The sequence below is a fragment of the Macaca nemestrina genome, chromosome 13, assembly GCF_043159975.1.
Source record: "Macaca nemestrina isolate mMacNem1 chromosome 13, mMacNem.hap1, whole genome shotgun sequence".
Lineage (NCBI taxonomy): Eukaryota > Metazoa > Chordata > Mammalia > Primates > Cercopithecidae > Macaca > Macaca nemestrina.
In genome coordinates, this window is record NC_092137.1 from 103,791,061 (window position 1) to 103,808,051 (window position 16,991).

Sequence of the window (16,991 nt, forward strand, 5' to 3'; positions counted from 1 at the left end):
TTGTAAAGACAAGGATGTCACCATTTTGCATAGCCTGGTCTCAAACTCCTGGCCTCAAGTGATGCTTCTGCATCAGCCTCTCAAAGTACTGGGATTACAGGCTTGAGCCACCATGTCAGGCCTTGAATTTGCTTCATTTTTCTGAGCATTTTTAAATTTTCTTCTTAGTTACTTGTCTGAACTGACTGATAGTACCTGACTTATGGGAGTTGGAGTTATAATTTTTTCACTTTGAGATGGTGTGAGGGTGATATGCATTCAAGTAGAAATAGTACTTCTAGTATTCCTATGACTATTCTATTTTCTCTTTCAGTATAGTATCCAATAAATTACCTAAGATATTCAACACTTTATTGTAAGATAAGCTTTGTGTTAGATAATGTTGCCCAACTGTAAGCTAATGTGAGTGTTCTGAGCACATTTAAGAGAGGGTAGTTTGGGCTATACAATATTGAGTGGATTAGATATATTAAATGTATTTTCAATGCTTGATATTGAAAAATCTGTATCTCATGTGGTGTTTGACCACTGATACCTCTGCTTCTTTTTATTCTTAATATTAATCTTTAGTTTGAATTTATAGGAACCACACATGTATCTGCACTGCTTAGTGGTCAACAAGGATTTGAGAAGAAGTTTTGCTCAAATATCTGGAGCTTATAAATCTATCTTCTGTCAATCCATCTGTGTGTAGTTTAAAAAACACAAGCAAAATGCAGCTAGTTTTTACCACCCTCTGGTTTTACTTTGCACCAGGCACTCCTGGGTCTCATCCCTAGAATATATAGCTTCTAAGTCACCAGGAATGTGTGCAGAGATTGTTTCAGCAATATGGCTCTGTCTTATCCAGAAATCTGCTATTTACTGTCAGCAGATGTACTACTTGTCCCACACAAGGCACCATCTTGCACTAGCAAAGCTGTGGGCTTTTTCTGTTTATTTTTTATAAAGTTCTCCATGTTTAACTGGAAACACTGAAGAAGTTTACTCCACTCCTTGGCTTTACTCAAGTCCACCCCCTTTGGCAGCAAGCTGCTAGTTTTATTTGCTATGCTCATATTGGTAAATCTTCAGTTCCGTAATTCATGCTGACTGAGTTGTGGGTAGAAGGGTGCTGTCACAGGCAACAGGCTACAGACTTTTTCTGTCCTTCCTCAAAACACTAGTACTTCTTTTTTCTTTAAAGAATATACATCTTTAATTATTTTATGCTTTGCTAATTTTCAGTGCTGAAATAGCTTTAATTTTTAGCTTTACATTTGTATGTGTGTTTGTTGTTGATTTTTGCAGAGAAGATGTATTAAACTCTTTGTGATGCCATAAACAGAGATGCCTTCTCAAATACATTTAAATGAACATAGTAGCCACACTGAAGTGAAATAAGGTTAAGGACTAACACAAGTAATGTTGTATTGGAGAAATTGAACTCTGCACCCTCAGTTTAAAGAGAAACCAAGGTCTTCACAAATAGAGAACCCTGATCCCTAGATTTCACAGTCATGAAGGAACACACTATCAATTTTTAAGTTGCCTTCTTAGAACTGAGCAAATTAGTGATTACACTCGACATAATGAGAGCTATGACTGTCTTTAATCGAGATGAGAATCAGACATAGGAAAAGGTGCAAAATAGGAGGAAACTTGTGGACTTTTTTAAAAAGCATCTTTTTCTTATATTTTTAGTTTCCTGTGTGTTTGTATGAGTTTTTAATTTTTTTGGAAATATTTTTAAACTTAAAATTTTTAAAATATAGGAAAGATGCTTCACATAGACTCCTCCTCCAGCTTGCTCTAATGTCAGCATCATGCATAATCACAGTGTAAGTATCACAACCGTGCGATGAATATAGATATAATGTTATTAGTTAACTCCTTTAAAATACCATATGGATTTCACTGATTTTCCCATTAATCCCTTTTTTTTATATTACAAGATAAAATTCAAGTTTCTTTATTTTATTTGCTCATCTTGCCCTTAATATCTTTAAATCTTTGACAGTTTTTCACTTTTGTTTCTCGTTCACGGCCGTGAAACTTTTGAAGATTACTGGCCAGTTATGTTGAAGAATGTCCTCCCAATTGAGTTTGTATGATGTTTACTCTTGATTTAATTCACAGCATTAATTTTTGGCAAGAATAATACAGTTAAGATATATCCTCAGTGCTTCATAGCAGATGTTGCATAATGTCAACATGTCTTATAGGTGGTAATAAATGAATATGACCAATGAAATCCTTTTTGGAAGGAAGAAAAATAATGAAAACAACTGCTTCTATCCCTCCTTCTACTTGGTCATTTGCAGACGTCATTAGGAATAGTCTATTTCTTCCTTTTCTAGTATGTACTTTATTTTTACAGACTTTAATCCTTTTACAAACTACTGAATCTTAAAGAAAATTGAAGAAATAATTTAGATCACTTTTCAATGGCCAAAGTTTTCACAATAACCAATTGCCACTGAAATGTTGATAGCCTGAAGAAAGAAAAAGAATGCGATTTATTCAACCATGGTAGTATCTTCACATGAACAGCTTTTACTGAGTCAACTATTTGCATAAATAAATAGAATTTTCTACTACTTAGAATGTTGTAGAATTCGAATGGAGCGGTGCAACATGCACTGAGCTATTTCTACTGGGAAAGTGAAGAACCACTGGGGCTATTTAAGGATCCATACAGTGAGACATTATTTCTGGAAACACGGGATTCTGGTGCCTCAGTTGAAGAGATTCCAAGAATCAAAGTGCAAATTGTTCAAGGATTTTTTTTTTAGAACCACAAAATGTCCAAATAGAGCAGAGATGCTAAAACTGAGTGGCTACCGCACTAGCTGTCAGTAAAGGAAGCAGCTGGTATAATCTAGTAAACACTGATGGTTTTGTTGAGGTTTTTGTTTCAGGTTGAATCGCTGTGTGAGGCCAGTTACTACGCTGCAGACAGTAATAAACTGCAACATCTTCAGGCTCCAGGCTGCTGATGGTGAGAGTGAAGTCTGTCCCAGACCCGCTGCCACTGAACCTGTCTGGGATGCCAGTGGCCCTGCTGGATGCACCATAGATGAGGAGCCTGGGAGCCTGCCCAGGTTTCTGCTGGTACCAGGCTAACCTGCTGCTGACACTCTGACTGGCCCTGCAGGAGAGGGTGGCTCTTTCCCCTGGAGACAAAGACAGGGTGGCTGGAGACTGCGTCATCACTATTTCTCCGGTGGTATCTGAAATTGGAAAGAAAACAGAAATACACTCATGGAATCTAGATCAAACCCACTATCTTTGAGTAGTGCCAAACTTGTTGATCTACATTGAATTTTAATTGTATTTGGTGCTGAGCAGAGGTGGTAGGATTTTTCAGCCTTGTGCAAAACCACCTCATGTTCCCCTCACCTGGGAGCCAGAGTAGCAGGAGGAAGAGAAGCTGTGCTGGGGCTTCCATGGTTCCCTCTGGGTCCTAACTGAGCAGTTGCTCCCCAGAGCTCTGACCCAGGCATTGATATGGGCACTGGAAGGTAGGGCAGCTGGGAGGGACATGCAAAGCAGCTGGGGTGGGAGCTGGGCTTCCAGCTGCAGGGACCATCTGCTTCTTCCTCTCTGCACTGAGAATCCTGCGCCTCCCTGGTTGTCAGTTCAGAAAAGTCTGTTGGCTCATTGTGAGTGTAGAACTTCCCCCTTGTGCTCACAGAATTTCACTCCTGTGTCTTTCTTCTCTTCAGTCACCCAAATTCACCCAGAGGATATTCAGTACAAGCCTGTTAAGAATAATATAGAAGGCTGCGTTTTCATTTCTCTCGTCCTATCCTCAATATGCCCCGTCATCTCCCTAAGTGCACTATTGGACCCATTGAAATGAAGACTCTGGTAGAACTTAATCTTCCAGATACACTTTTCATTTGCTTGTTAATAAGTTTTCTGAGGGTCCTGAAGCTTTCCATTAACCCAAACACATACCCTCTTTGAATTAAAAAGTTAAAACTTCTGTTTACAGTCACATGGCCTGGCAGGCCCTGACATAGATGCTCCATGGCTTGCTGATTGCTTGAAATTAATCAAGCAACTAAACTTCCCTGTGTCTCTGTTTCCATATCTGTGTAACTGTCACAATAATTGTACCTACCTTACAGTGCAGTTGACAGTTTAAATAAAATAAGATAAAATATTTACAATAGTATTCAGGACGTTATGCATGTGACAATTAATTTTGCTTTTATTGTTTAAATATTCAGCACTACAGTCATCCACCATTATCATAAATATACTTACTTAGTATGGACAATATTCTTAAATATAGTCCAAGAATGTTTTATCCAGAAATTAAATTCTAGGGCTTTTTCTTCACTAACCGTACACACTCTTAAAATCCCAATGATTTGCTCTTAATCTGTGCTAAAGTACTCAGACCTTCAATCATTCCCACTCATCCCTGTCTAAGACATTACTACTCATCATCCATTATCAAAATGTTACCCTATAAAAGGTAACCATGTCCTGTTGCTGTCCTTCTTTCTTATGTAATCTTTATCCTACCTTGTTATCTTTTGTCTAATTCTTGCCCCAGGGCTGACAATAAGGCAAAGCTACCATCATTACTTGTGGGCTTGCTCCAGTATAATTATGTCAGGCTTGTTATCTTGGAAATGAGGACTCTGTCTTGCAAAGAAACATATACATTGGGTCAAGATGTTATCAAATAAATGATTTTATCTACTTGTGATTCAATAATTAATTTAGACTGACTTGAACAGATTTTTTTAGTGACAAAAAGGAGAAGATGACATAAGAGGAAAATACAACACAATAGAAAACACCACCTATTGTAACTTTGCTTCATGGATTTGTACACATATATTAGACGTATGCTGGGTATATGTGTGCAGTGATGATCCAAAACTGAATGGTACCTGGTTTAAGGAATGCCTGTATTACATTGTGTCTTGTCTGCTTTTCCAATTATGAACAAGAAGTTACAGTACTATTTGTATGAGTATTAAATCTTCTAGCTGCCTGAGATAGAGGGAGAGAAGATTTACTGAGATAAAAGCCTTGGAAGTAGTAGACGTTTGTCCTGTGATGTTATGGCTGTTGCTGTGGTTGCTGTTGTTTGGAAATACAGTGGAAGTGAAAGCAGGTAGATTTACAAGCTCTGCTCTGCCTCATACTCACAACCCCCTCAACAGATGGACAGATGGTGGTGCAGGAATCTCTGACACCTCTCAGAAGTCTTTTGCTCTTTCCAGAATCTTTCCTGACAAGTATTGTTTTGTGTCACAGATTAGGTAGAGCTGGGTGTAGAAGAAAGGACTAGAGCAAGGGAAGAAGTTTTCAATCAAAGGTAGTTCTTGTAGACAAAGGGAAATGGGGTTTTTCATAGATTTATGCCACACTTCTATCATGTTAGGGAGAGAGGCATCAAACCCGGCTCATTCCTGAAAGAATCAGAACGTTATTTTAGACAGAAATAATGATGAGTTTCTTGTGAAAAGGATGTTTAAAATTCAAAGCTACTGATTTTTTTGTTGTTTTTGAGATAGAGTATTGCTCTGTCACCCAGGCTGGAGTACAGGGGCATGATCTTGGCTCACCGCAACCTCCGTCTCCCTGGTTCAAACCATTCTCCTGCTTCAGCCTCCCAAGTAGCTGGGATTATGGGCATGTGCTACCACACCTGGCTAATTTTTGTATTTTTAGTAGAGATGGAGTTTCGCCATGTTGACCAGGCTGATCTCAAACTCCTGACCTCAGGTGATCTGCCTGCCTCAGCCTCCCAATGTGCTGGGATTACAGGCTTGAGCCACTGTGCCCGGACCTACTAATGTATTAATATTATTCATCTTCTTGAATACACCAAGTGGTAAAGTGCAAATCCACACTTTAAACTTGAGATTTCTACTCCTATGTGAACTAGTGAGGAACAAAAAATTTCTATTGGTTGGGAGATGATGCTTGACAGTGGTCAGTTTGTGAAGTGGAGGCTCGTGTCACAGTATTTTTACGGTGTTACATATGAAAATGGTGAATGGCCTCCTACCCAGAAGAATCAGCGTTTCTCATGAGCCATACTACCACAAGAAAGAACTGAATTGAAGCCTGTGACTACTTGATGAAGGGTGTATAAAGAAGAGGGAAAGAAAAAGGACACAAAACACAATATCGTACATGGAAAGGAGAAAGTCATTACACAGCCTATAAGAGTAAAATAATTAAAGAGAGGATGTTATGAGTAGTTTTTGACAACTAACTTGACAAAAGTGGTGCAGGGCAGATTCTTGGCCTCACTCAGGAAGGAGCGCAGCGTAAGCGGGTGGTGGAAGGAAACGGCTTTACTGAGGTGGCCGTTACAGCTCTGTGACTGCTCTTGTGGAACGGAGCTCCCCATAGGCAGTGTGCCAGGAGCAGCGGCGCAGGGGCAGTTTTACAGTCGTATTTATCCCCTCTTTTAATGACATGCTAATTAAGGAGTGGGTTATTCAGAAGTAGCTAGAAGATGGACATTAACTTTCAGGTGTTGCCACGGCAATGGTAAACTGATTTGGCCCTGGTGGGCATGTCTTATGGACAGGTGCTTCCTGTGTCTCTTCCTTGTGTCAGCTAGTCTTCAATCTGGTCCCGGGTTGAGTCCCATCCACCTCCTATCTCATTGCCCCTCAGAGATTAGATACTCCTCCTTAATCTTAAGGGGACTGCAGAAGAGCAGAGTCCATTTTCTGTAAGTGCTTCCTGCTGACTTTATGGGTGCAGGCCTTCCCTAGCATTTGAGGAGTAAAAATCTTTGGTACCTGAACTAAGGGACCCGATGGCAGGATGCTTTCATTTGTGGGGACAGAAGACAGAAGGGATTGGATGACTTTTGAAAAACTTTATCATCTTTACAAGAAATTTAGAAGATATAAACTTTACTAGGAGGTTAAACAAGAAAATTATAATTGGAAGAGAGAGAAAAATTAATGCTCCTATGTCCACCCACGGAACCACGTTATTAATCTATGTGTTTGCAAAACAGCAGCCTTAAGTTTTCTAGGTTTTATAAATGGAGGTTGTGGTGTCCACCTTTTGTGCCTGCAGGACCTCGTAAGAAACAGGTTTAATCCTGGACAGCTGTACCCAACTAGTGACTTCCTGAAGCCTAACAGTAGTTAGAGTAATTAAGAATATCTGATAAGAACCTCCTATTCTGGTTATTATTCATTCTTGGGGGATCATTTTGTTGTTGTTGTTGTTTGAGACAGAGTCTCGCTCTGTTGCCCAGGCTGGAGTGCAGTGGCACAATCTCGGCTGGGCTCGCTGCAACCTCTGCCTCCTGGTGTCAAGCTATTTTCATGCCTCAGCCTCCTCAGTGGCTGGGATTACAAGCATGTATCACCATGTCCAGCTAATTTTTTGTAATGTTAGTAAAGATATGGTTTTGCTATGTTGGCAAGGCTGGGTTTGAACTCCTGGCCTCAAGTAATCCACCCACCTCAGCCTCCCAAAATGTTGAGATTACAGGCATGAACCATTGCACCCAGCCAGTTCTTTCTTTTAAAGTTTTTAGTAAGACTAAGTCTTCTGGTTAAACAGAGGAGCTATTATTCCCTTTTGTGGAAAAGGGAACTATTTTATTTTCATAATTTTAAAAGGCCTTTTGAATCTGGCCTACATTTTGAATAGTGGTAGAGTGACTCCCTGTTTCCCACCATGGCTTGAATGAGATGTTCTTAGGTTTCTTTATAGTTCCTTTGGCCAAGGAGTGTGGAATAAACAAATTTATAGACAATTAAATATTTTAAGTCAGACAGCATGGAGGTGGATAGGCACTCATTAGCCCTTAAGCACGTAGTTCACGAGATCAGGAGATAGAGGCCATCCTGGCTCACATGGTGAAACCCCATCTCTACTAAAAATAAAAAAATTTAGTTAGGTGTGGTGGCACGTGCCTGTAGTCCCAGCTACTCGGGAGGCTGAGGCAGGAGAATCGCTTGAACCCAGGAGGCGGAGGTTGCAGTGAGCCGAGGTCACACCACTGCACTGCAGCCTGGGTGACAGAGTGAGAATCTCAAAGAAGAACATATATATTTTTAAAGCTGTATAAAAATAAAAAAGTAAAGCCCCAAATTAGGTTATATATGTTAACAAACCAAGTACATAGACTAATATTATATTGGGGGAAAACATTGCTTCCACAGAACTCTAAGACAAAACACTTCAGTATCAAGGCTGCACCAACAGTCAGAAATGGAGGTGAAAAAGTCACAGCAGCTGATGAAGAAGCAAAAGGAGAGAGCAATGATCCCAGACCTGTTTAAAGGAAGAACAAGCTGAAAGCAGCAAAACACAACAGTTGAATCTCTAAGACACTAATCTCAGAAGTTTTTTTTTTTTTTTTGAGACGGAGTCTGGCTCTGTGGCCCAGGCTGGAGTGCAGTGGCCGGATCTCAGCTCACTGCAAGCTCCGCCTCCTGGGTTCACGCCATTCTCCTGCCTCAGCCCCCCAAGTAGCTGGGACCACAGGCGCCGCCATCTCGCCCGGCTAGTTTTTTGTATTTTTTTAGTAGAGACGGGGTTTCACCGAGTTAGCCAGGATGGTCTCGATCTCCTGACCTCGTGATCCGCCCGTCTCGGCCTCCCAAAGTGCTGGGATTACAGGCTTGAGCCACCGCGCCCGGCCTTAATCTCAGAAGTTTTAAAAGAAACTCATTATCGTATCAAAGGCAAAATTTTCTGTTTTACTTTTTTGTTTTGTTTTGTTTTTGAGGTAGTCTTTCTCTGTCACCCAGCCTGGAGTGCGGTGGCACGATCTTGGCTCACCACAACCTCCACCTCCCAGGTTTCAGCCATTCTCCTGCCTCAGCCTCCTGAGTAGCTGGGATTACAGGTACATACCACTGCGCCTGGCTAGTTTTTGTTTTTTTAGTAGAGATGGGGTTTTACCATATTGGCCAGGCTGGTCTTGTACTCCCGACCTCAAATGATCCACCTGCCTTGGCCTCCCAAAGTGCTGGGATTGCAGGCACGAGTCACTGTAGCCGGCCTCAAAAACAAAATTTTCCATAATTTATCAAATCAGTAACTTAAGAAAACCCAGTTTCAATATGCAGACCACTTTCTAGAAAGTGACTGGGCCATCAATCGTTCTCTTCTCAGATTTCCACTTCCTGCATCGAAGGTATGAGATGAGGTAGTAAGATGTTATGAAAGTGGATGTAAGCATTTGTTAGTGAACAAAATATGACAAAAGCACTATTTTTATGTTTTAAATTTTTGTTTATTGTTTTATTTTTTTACTCTTTTACCCAGGCTGGAGCGTAGTTGTGCAATCTCGGCTCACTGCACCCTTCGCCTCCTGGGTTCAAGCAATTCTCGTGCCTCAGCCTCCCAAGTATCTAGGATTACAGGCAGGCATCACCATATCCGGCTCATTTTTTGTATTTTTAGTAGAGACAACACTTCACAGTGCTGGCTAGGTTGGTCTTGAACTCCTGACCTCGAATGATCCACCCACCTTGGGTTCCCAAAGTGCTGGGATTACAGGCGTGAGACACCATGCCCGGCCTTAAAGCAGTATTTTCATTAAGTAAAGTGTAGAACAAAAAGTGTAAATAAAGTGACAAAAAGAAAACTCAATGCCGTTATGGAAAATGATAACATGGTAACTTTAGGGCAGAAAACAAGAGAAGGCAAACCAAGATTCCCATAGGGTGAGGCTCCAATCCACAATCCTAGGAGGAATGTCAATGCTGAAAACCCGGGAGCATCCAGGGAATGGCCAACAATACCAAATGCTGAATACCCAGAGTCCCGAGTATCAGCCTAGGAGTGTCCCCACACCAAACGCCTGGAAGCCCTGGAATATCCAGGGGCTGATCAGTGCAGGAAATCCTGGAGCCTCAGTGAGGTGGCCAACAGTGAGCCTCAAAGGCCTGGTTGGGGCCATAGAACAATGTGACTCTGGCTTCTTAGAGTCAACAGAACAGGAGAATTCTTACAACCAAGTGTCCTGCCTTAAACAATTGCACAAACATAATTAGCAGTGAGCCAAAGCCAAAACTGCAAAGCGAACATATATATTGGGGCAGAAAATAAGATAAAATGACTGATGGATAAATAAAATGGCATTCGAGGAAAAATGACTAAGGGAAGGAGCAACGAGTATGTAGTCAGGTGTGCTATGGGGGAATTCAAATGGACTATCTAGCCAAAGGCCTGATTCCCTGGATCATCTGATATGGGGCAGGGGTGCAGAGGGGACCCTTACAGGTGTGCAGGAGCCAAAATGGTGCCAAGCAGTCTCTAATGTGGGGCCTGCGTGAAGATCTCTCCAGGGTCCCCAGTTCGGGTGGGTTGAGCTCCCGCGGGGGAACTGGTGCACGGAGCTGCTGGCCTGCATGATGCGGTGGCTATGTGGCCACTTGCCCATCCCCAGGGCTCCACTGCCTGTCAGGAAAGATGATGGCTCTTAAAACACCCTTTGTCCATTGTTAACAGCTCTGCAATGTAAGCAACTCTAGCTGTAATCGCTGTAGCGCTGATCACCATCTCACCCTCTCTCACTGGTCGCCGTCTTGCTACGTCTCCAATAACTGTCTTGCCCATTGCTGATCGCTATGTTCATCTTCTCACAAAATACCGTCTCTTGCTGTCTCTTGCTGTCCTGCTTCTCCGGTGTTTCCACTGACTCACTGCCACATCAAACGCTGCCTCTCACCATGTCCCATTTATCCTCCCTCCTCATTAAACATCCATCTGCACGTCCAGCCCTTGCATCCCCTGATGTCTCTGTCCTGGGCCAGGGACTGGAGAGTATTGTTCCTCCAACTTCACCAATAAGCCATGGTTCTCTCACATCAAACCTTCTCATTGCACCAATTTTGCCAAGAAGGTTTGCTGTGCACTGGTCTCCAACTTACCCAAATTGGGTGAGACACACAACACCCATACACACAACCAGTTACACGAAGTGGATTCCTACTTACAGAGAGTCAACCAGAGAGAGCAGAAAGCTGCCGGGGCCGATTGACTCGAGACCATGCATACCCAACAAGGACTGCAACTGAGGGGCCCTGGAATGCAGCCTACCCTGGGTTTTATGTCTTAGAATCACATGACACACTGGGTTAGAGTGTTGAAGAAATTCCTGTTTCTAGCAGGGACAGAAACGCAGCCAGCGCAGGCTGTTCTGGCCAATCGTGCCCTATCTCAGAATGTTACAGTTCCAGAGCGTTCTATAGTTATTCCAGAAAACTACAAGCAGGAAAGGGACAGGGACTGTGTTGATTCATAGCAAAATGGAAACTGTACTGCAAATACCGTAGTGAAATCATAACTCAGTAATCTTTTTGTGACTGGCTTATTTCACTTAGTGTAATGTCCTCTAGTTTCATCCATGTTGTAGCATGTGTCAGAATTTCCCTTTTTAAAGCTAAATAATATGCTATTGTATGTATATACCACATTTGGGTTACCAGTTCCCTCCGTTGTGAACATTTGAGTTGCTTCTACCTTTTGGTTATTGTGAATAATTTGGTTCTGAGTGGGTATACAAATATCTCCTCAAGTTAATGTCATCAATTACTTGGGTATATGTCCAAAAGTGGAATTGCTGAATTATATATTATTTCCATTAATTCTTCAAGGAATCACCACGTGGCTTCTCACAGCAGATGGGCCATTTACTTCACCATGACAGTGTCCAGAGCAGTTCCAGGTCCCTAAATTCTCACCAAGACTGGTCATTTCTGTTGGGGAAAAAAAAAATCCTAATAGGTGAGAGGTGGGTTTTGTTTTTACTTTTCTAAGGATTAATAATGTTAAGCATCTTTTTCTATGCTAGTTATCTAATTATCTCTGAAGAATATTCTTTAGGGAAATGTTGATTCATGTACTTTTCTCATTTTTAATCAGGTATTTTATTTTTACTGTTGACATGTAGGACTTATTTTTATATAGTGGATATTATTAACCCCTTATCAGATATATGATTTACAAACATTTTCTTCTATTCCACATGTTGCATTTTCATTGTGTTGATTATGACTTTGGATGCACATTTTAAATTTTTATGTAGTCCAATTTATTTTCTTTTCTACTTTTGCCCGTATTACGGTGTTAAAGTTGTTAGTATCTAAATGTCTGTAAATACTGACTTACTATGCTGAGAAGGTCACACTGCACCATCTCTCTGATGATGGAGCTAAGAATTTTACAGTCTCCCATTTTGTACCAGGGGACAGTGCAGCTACGTGAGAACCCAGTGGCTTTCCCCAGCATATTTGTCTTGCATTTTGGGTGGCATGCATTGTTGTTTACACTGGCTTCCTCTGGCAGGTCCACTTGGAAAGCATTATATTTAGCCAGAAAAAAAGGAGGCTGTGAATGATGTCACTGTAAACTGTGTGTATTCCCTGTTGCTAATGTCAAACCCATGAAGCATAAAAGGATTTACTAGAGGATATTAAATTCCTTGCAAATTGTTGAAGAGCCTTAAGGAACAGTCTCCAGACAAAGCCTCTACAGCAATTTCAAGAGTGGCACTGCTGGCACAGGCTGGGGAGGAGCTCCTGCTGCCTGAGACTCCACATTCAAGCTGTCTCCTGCAGAAAAGAAAGCAGCTCTTCTCACTACTGCCCCCAGAAGGACAGCAGCTCTGCTATCAGCTACTAGAGAGCTGACCCCTTTCTCTGCAGACCTGCCTGTGTTGATGACATCTTCATTTCAGTCTCATGTAGATTCACCTGTTTTCATGGGTACAGGTGTTATTTCTGCCCAAGTGCATCCTGTGGCTTTCTATCATAAATACACATCTTTCTACACTTACATTTTCAGGAATTGCTGATATCAACAGCAACATGCTACAACCTAACATAAAGATTTCCTTTACAAAGAACATCATGCTACCCACATAACATTGTGCTTCCCAAAATGTGGGGGAAACTCCAATCTGTTCAGCCTAACACCTTCTAGGAAAAAAGGATCTTCTTTCATGAGTCACTAATCTGTTTACTTATTATTTAATTTGTGGTCTAAATTGTACAGGTGGCTAAAAATAGCACTTTGAATTTTATAGAAAAGATTAAATTATTTAAAATACATATATGCATGGCACATTTAGTTATTGTCACCAGCTTCTTTCATATTTATTTTATTCTCTAGTTTCTGGCAATACTTTCTCTATGGTAGAGTCTGGAAAGGCTACTCCTCATGTCTTTGGAGGACATGTCCTAAGTCCCAGATGTAGTGAAGAATGCCCATCAAATGTGTCGCTACAGAATGCTTTTGGATTGAGATGAGGGAGGGGAACTGCCTGATCTCACTCAAATGTGATCATTTTCCTGGTCTGGGTCACAGCCAGCCAGCACAGTCCTGTGGGCACAATATGTTCACTTGCCAGGTTTCTATCAAAATGAGGGTATCCTTCTTGACTGTGGAAAACACAGGGCAGGGAGAGGATCAAGGTACAGCAGAAGGAGTACTTGGGGTTGCCTGAGCTGCCACTCTGGTTTCCCCAAATGTTTTTTATCCATTAATTCATGATAATAAACACCTTTCTGCGTAACCAGACATAATGAGTTTTCTCAGATCCAACTGATTCAGGGATAAATCTAAAGAGAAAAAATAAATACACTTTTCAACATTTAAACCAACCAGGAGGCTGTCCCTGGTGTTTACACCTCCATATCCCACTATGCGTTTCATCTTCCCTTTGCCTCACTGGGGATCCAAGTGCAGGGAATGCTTCACATGACTGTGATCCCTAGAACTTCATCCTGATGACTGTTGAAATCTTCTCTGAGTTTTACCAGTGAAAATGGCAATCAATAGAAACATTCCAGAAGGTCCCCTAGGGTCCATATTTTCTGTACTTTCTCTCTAAAATATGTAAAATCAATTCTATTTGCTCTTGCTTTATATGGGCTAGATCTATGGCCCCAGCACACACCCTAATGCCTTGTGTTGACAATTTATCCAGTATTGTATTAAGTCTAAATGGTCACATGCTTATCCTATCATTTCTTCCAATTTAATGGTATAATTGTCATGTCAACTCTTTGGATTAAGAACCATCAACTAGGCTGGGCGCAGTGGCTCACAACTGTAATCCCAGCACTTTGGGAGGCTGGTGTGCACAGATCACGAGGTCAAGGGATAGAGACCATCTTGGCCAATATGGTGAAACCCCGTCTCTACAAAAAATACAAAAATTTGCTAGGCATGGTGGCACACACCTGTAGTCCCAGCTACTTGGGAAGGCTAAGACAGGAGAATAACTTGTACCTGGGAGGCGGAGGTTGCAGTGAGCCAAGATCACACCACTGCACTCCAGCCTGGCGACAGAGCAAGACTACGTCTCAAAAACAAAAAAACAAAACAAACGAAAAACCATCAGCCAGAAAACTGCAGCCCTGAGAAAATATAGAGCATTTCAAGTTGTTCAGCTTGCATAACAATGATGAGTCTACAGCTCATTTTCAAGATATAAATATTCTGTTTATGGGAATAATAGCACCATTCACGGTCCGTGTTTCAGAACCTCCACCACATCTGACAGCATAGCAATTCAATAGCACAAGGGTTTATGTGCCAGCTTTGCTTCATTAATAATGTTTTTTTTCTCTGTCTATAGGGATAGCTGCCCCTGTGCACATGATAAGATCATGAGTTACACTTTCTTTCACTTTTTTTTGAGGTAAAAAAGTTGCTTGATCCAAAGCCATAGTATGGAAGACTTTCCTGACTCTGATGAAAGCACTTGGAAAATCCCCAAATAATATTTTATGCAGAAATATAACCGAAAAGAAAGGCAAATTCATATATAGGAAAATAACCAGTGCCCTCCTCATGTTACAAGAGGTCTACTAGTATCACCTGACCCCAGCTGTTCATCTGAGCCCTGATGTGTGGTACAATGTTAGGGGTTCAGGAGGCATTAGGTGTTCAGAAGAGCCAGTAGCCCTGTACATCTCAGTTAGTTGAAACTCTTATTATTGAGTCCCCACAGGGACCTCCATAACATTGGTTCATTAGACTCCCTGGGAAAGCTGGAAAAGGTGACTGACTGAATTCCAAGTGTTGAATCATCCTCATTATTAAAAACCTCATGCTCATTAATGGCATTTCAATTAATATTCACTTGGAAAACATTTTATGGCTCATTTTTGAAACATCTAGTCACAGCTCATCCAGAATGGCTTTGTCTGCAGTCATCCTGTTGTGTTTCTTTTAAGGCCTGATGATCTGCACTCCAGCCTGACGACAGAGCAAGACTACGTCTCAAAAACAAAAAATTATTATTATTAAAGTACTGTTCTGTATGCAATGTGCTGTTCTCTTTGCAATGTGATCATCAGATGCAACCCTTGCAGTTTACTCATTGTTATGGTTTTTACATTTCCAGGGCTTCCTTGACAATGGCACTGATGTGACTCCATCCAGCATCCATTGTTGTGAGAACTCTATTTGGCATATCATCGTCGTGGGCATGAACATAATGGAGACTTTACACGATGCAATGGTTACCTATTCCACATTAGTCAAAATATACTCTAGTCCTACCCTTGGAGCTCCACGTGGTTGGAAAAATATTTTAGGTAAGGACAACCATTTGGTAGAGTTTTAAAAATAAAGGCTACAAAGAAATTTTCTCTGGCAAGAGTATGAACTATATGTGGTGCAGAATACCATATTTTTATGAAATGTAACAGATTATTTAAATGTATATGAATACTATATATATTTATAGCCAATGTTTTATCAAATATATGTTTACTTCCATGTATCTTGAATAAATATATGCACATTTTTCCATAAATAAGGTAAATTTTATTTAAGGAAATACTAATTAGTTTTAATTTTGTCTTTAATTTTCCCTTAATCACTTCATAATTTGATTACTAAATGTTCACATTTGTACCACCAATTTAAGAAAAAATACATGTGTGTATATATAGGTAGAGGTATAAATACTGTATCAGTAAGATTTTATGCATTAAATATTGGTAACTAGTTAAATACTAAATTCAGTGGCTGATAATAGTAAACATTCGTTTTCATGCTCATGGATGTTCATGTTCACGATCATCTGGCTGATCAAGGAGAGGTTCAACTGAGTGGTTCCTCTGCAGGACACAGAGATCATCTTCAGCCTATAGATATCAATTGTCTGAAGACAAAGCTGAACAGCAGTGACTACATATGACACAAGATTCTTGTGACAGTTCACAGGCGTGAACAACATCCCAAACCGAGCTGCACAGTTGAATTTAAGTCCAATAATTTCTAACATAGCTTCACACATTTTAAATATATTCCTTTATTTCAGTGAGTACAAATTGTCCAGAAAATATTTGCTCCATTTAATTATAGAGGTGTTTGATCATTCCATGGACAAATAATTATGTTTTCAATCTTTACAAGTTTGAAAATATTTGCAAATGTACATTTGCATTAATAAGAAAATAAAGTTGGACGTGTTTTCAACTTGTGCCTTTAAATATAATTTTTAAAAATGGCCTCATTGGGGGAAAAATCTTTTAACTTATGTAAATATGTCTTCTTAGCTCCCTTTTGTCCTATAGAGTTGCCCAGTAAGAGATCCTCCCATGAGATTTGGAAGGCAGAAAAGGATGACTCAATATTCTCCACTGGTACCTAAGAAAGACACAGGGACAGAGGTTAGGACTGCAGAAACACCTGGAAAGGTGCTGTAGGAAGCTGAAAGCATCAGCACCCCAACCCATAAGCTTCCAGACAGGACTGAGGATCACATGGTTAGATAGCCCGTATTTCAGGGGCAGATGCATTCTGTTTTCTGAGGAAGCACCAGAGAATCCTGCTTCTAATATCAGCTTTCATGACTACTATATCCTTGGTTTTGAAAGATTGTAGTGTGCAAGTTAATCATAGGAATTAAGTCATTCTTGTCATACCCAACACAGCCAAGACACCGGGGGGAAAGGCATTCAGTGTGCAAAGTATTGTGTCTAGAATGCAATTGAAATAGGCTCTATTATCCCATGGAACTAATGTTT

At 40.7% G+C, this 16,991-nt stretch overlaps 1 long non-coding RNA gene and 1 gene segment (V, D, J or C); one reads left to right on the forward strand and one right to left on the reverse strand.

Annotated features, from left to right (window-relative positions):
- Nucleotides 1-2,790: 2,790 nt before the first annotated feature.
- Nucleotides 2,791-3,470, reverse strand: LOC105467700 (immunoglobulin kappa variable 3-11-like). The segment is given in 2 exon segments: nucleotides 2,791-3,212; nucleotides 3,382-3,470. Coding segments are annotated over 2 exon segments (456 nt in total).
- A 5,184-nt stretch (nucleotides 3,471-8,654) lies between these two features.
- On the forward strand, nucleotides 8,655-16,532 carry LOC139358000 (uncharacterized). Its single transcript, XR_011612179.1, has 4 exons — nucleotides 8,655-8,842; nucleotides 11,601-11,737; nucleotides 15,359-15,551; nucleotides 16,521-16,532. It is a non-coding gene; the product is annotated as an uncharacterized lncRNA (long non-coding RNA).
- Nucleotides 16,533-16,991: the final 459 nt, after the last annotated feature.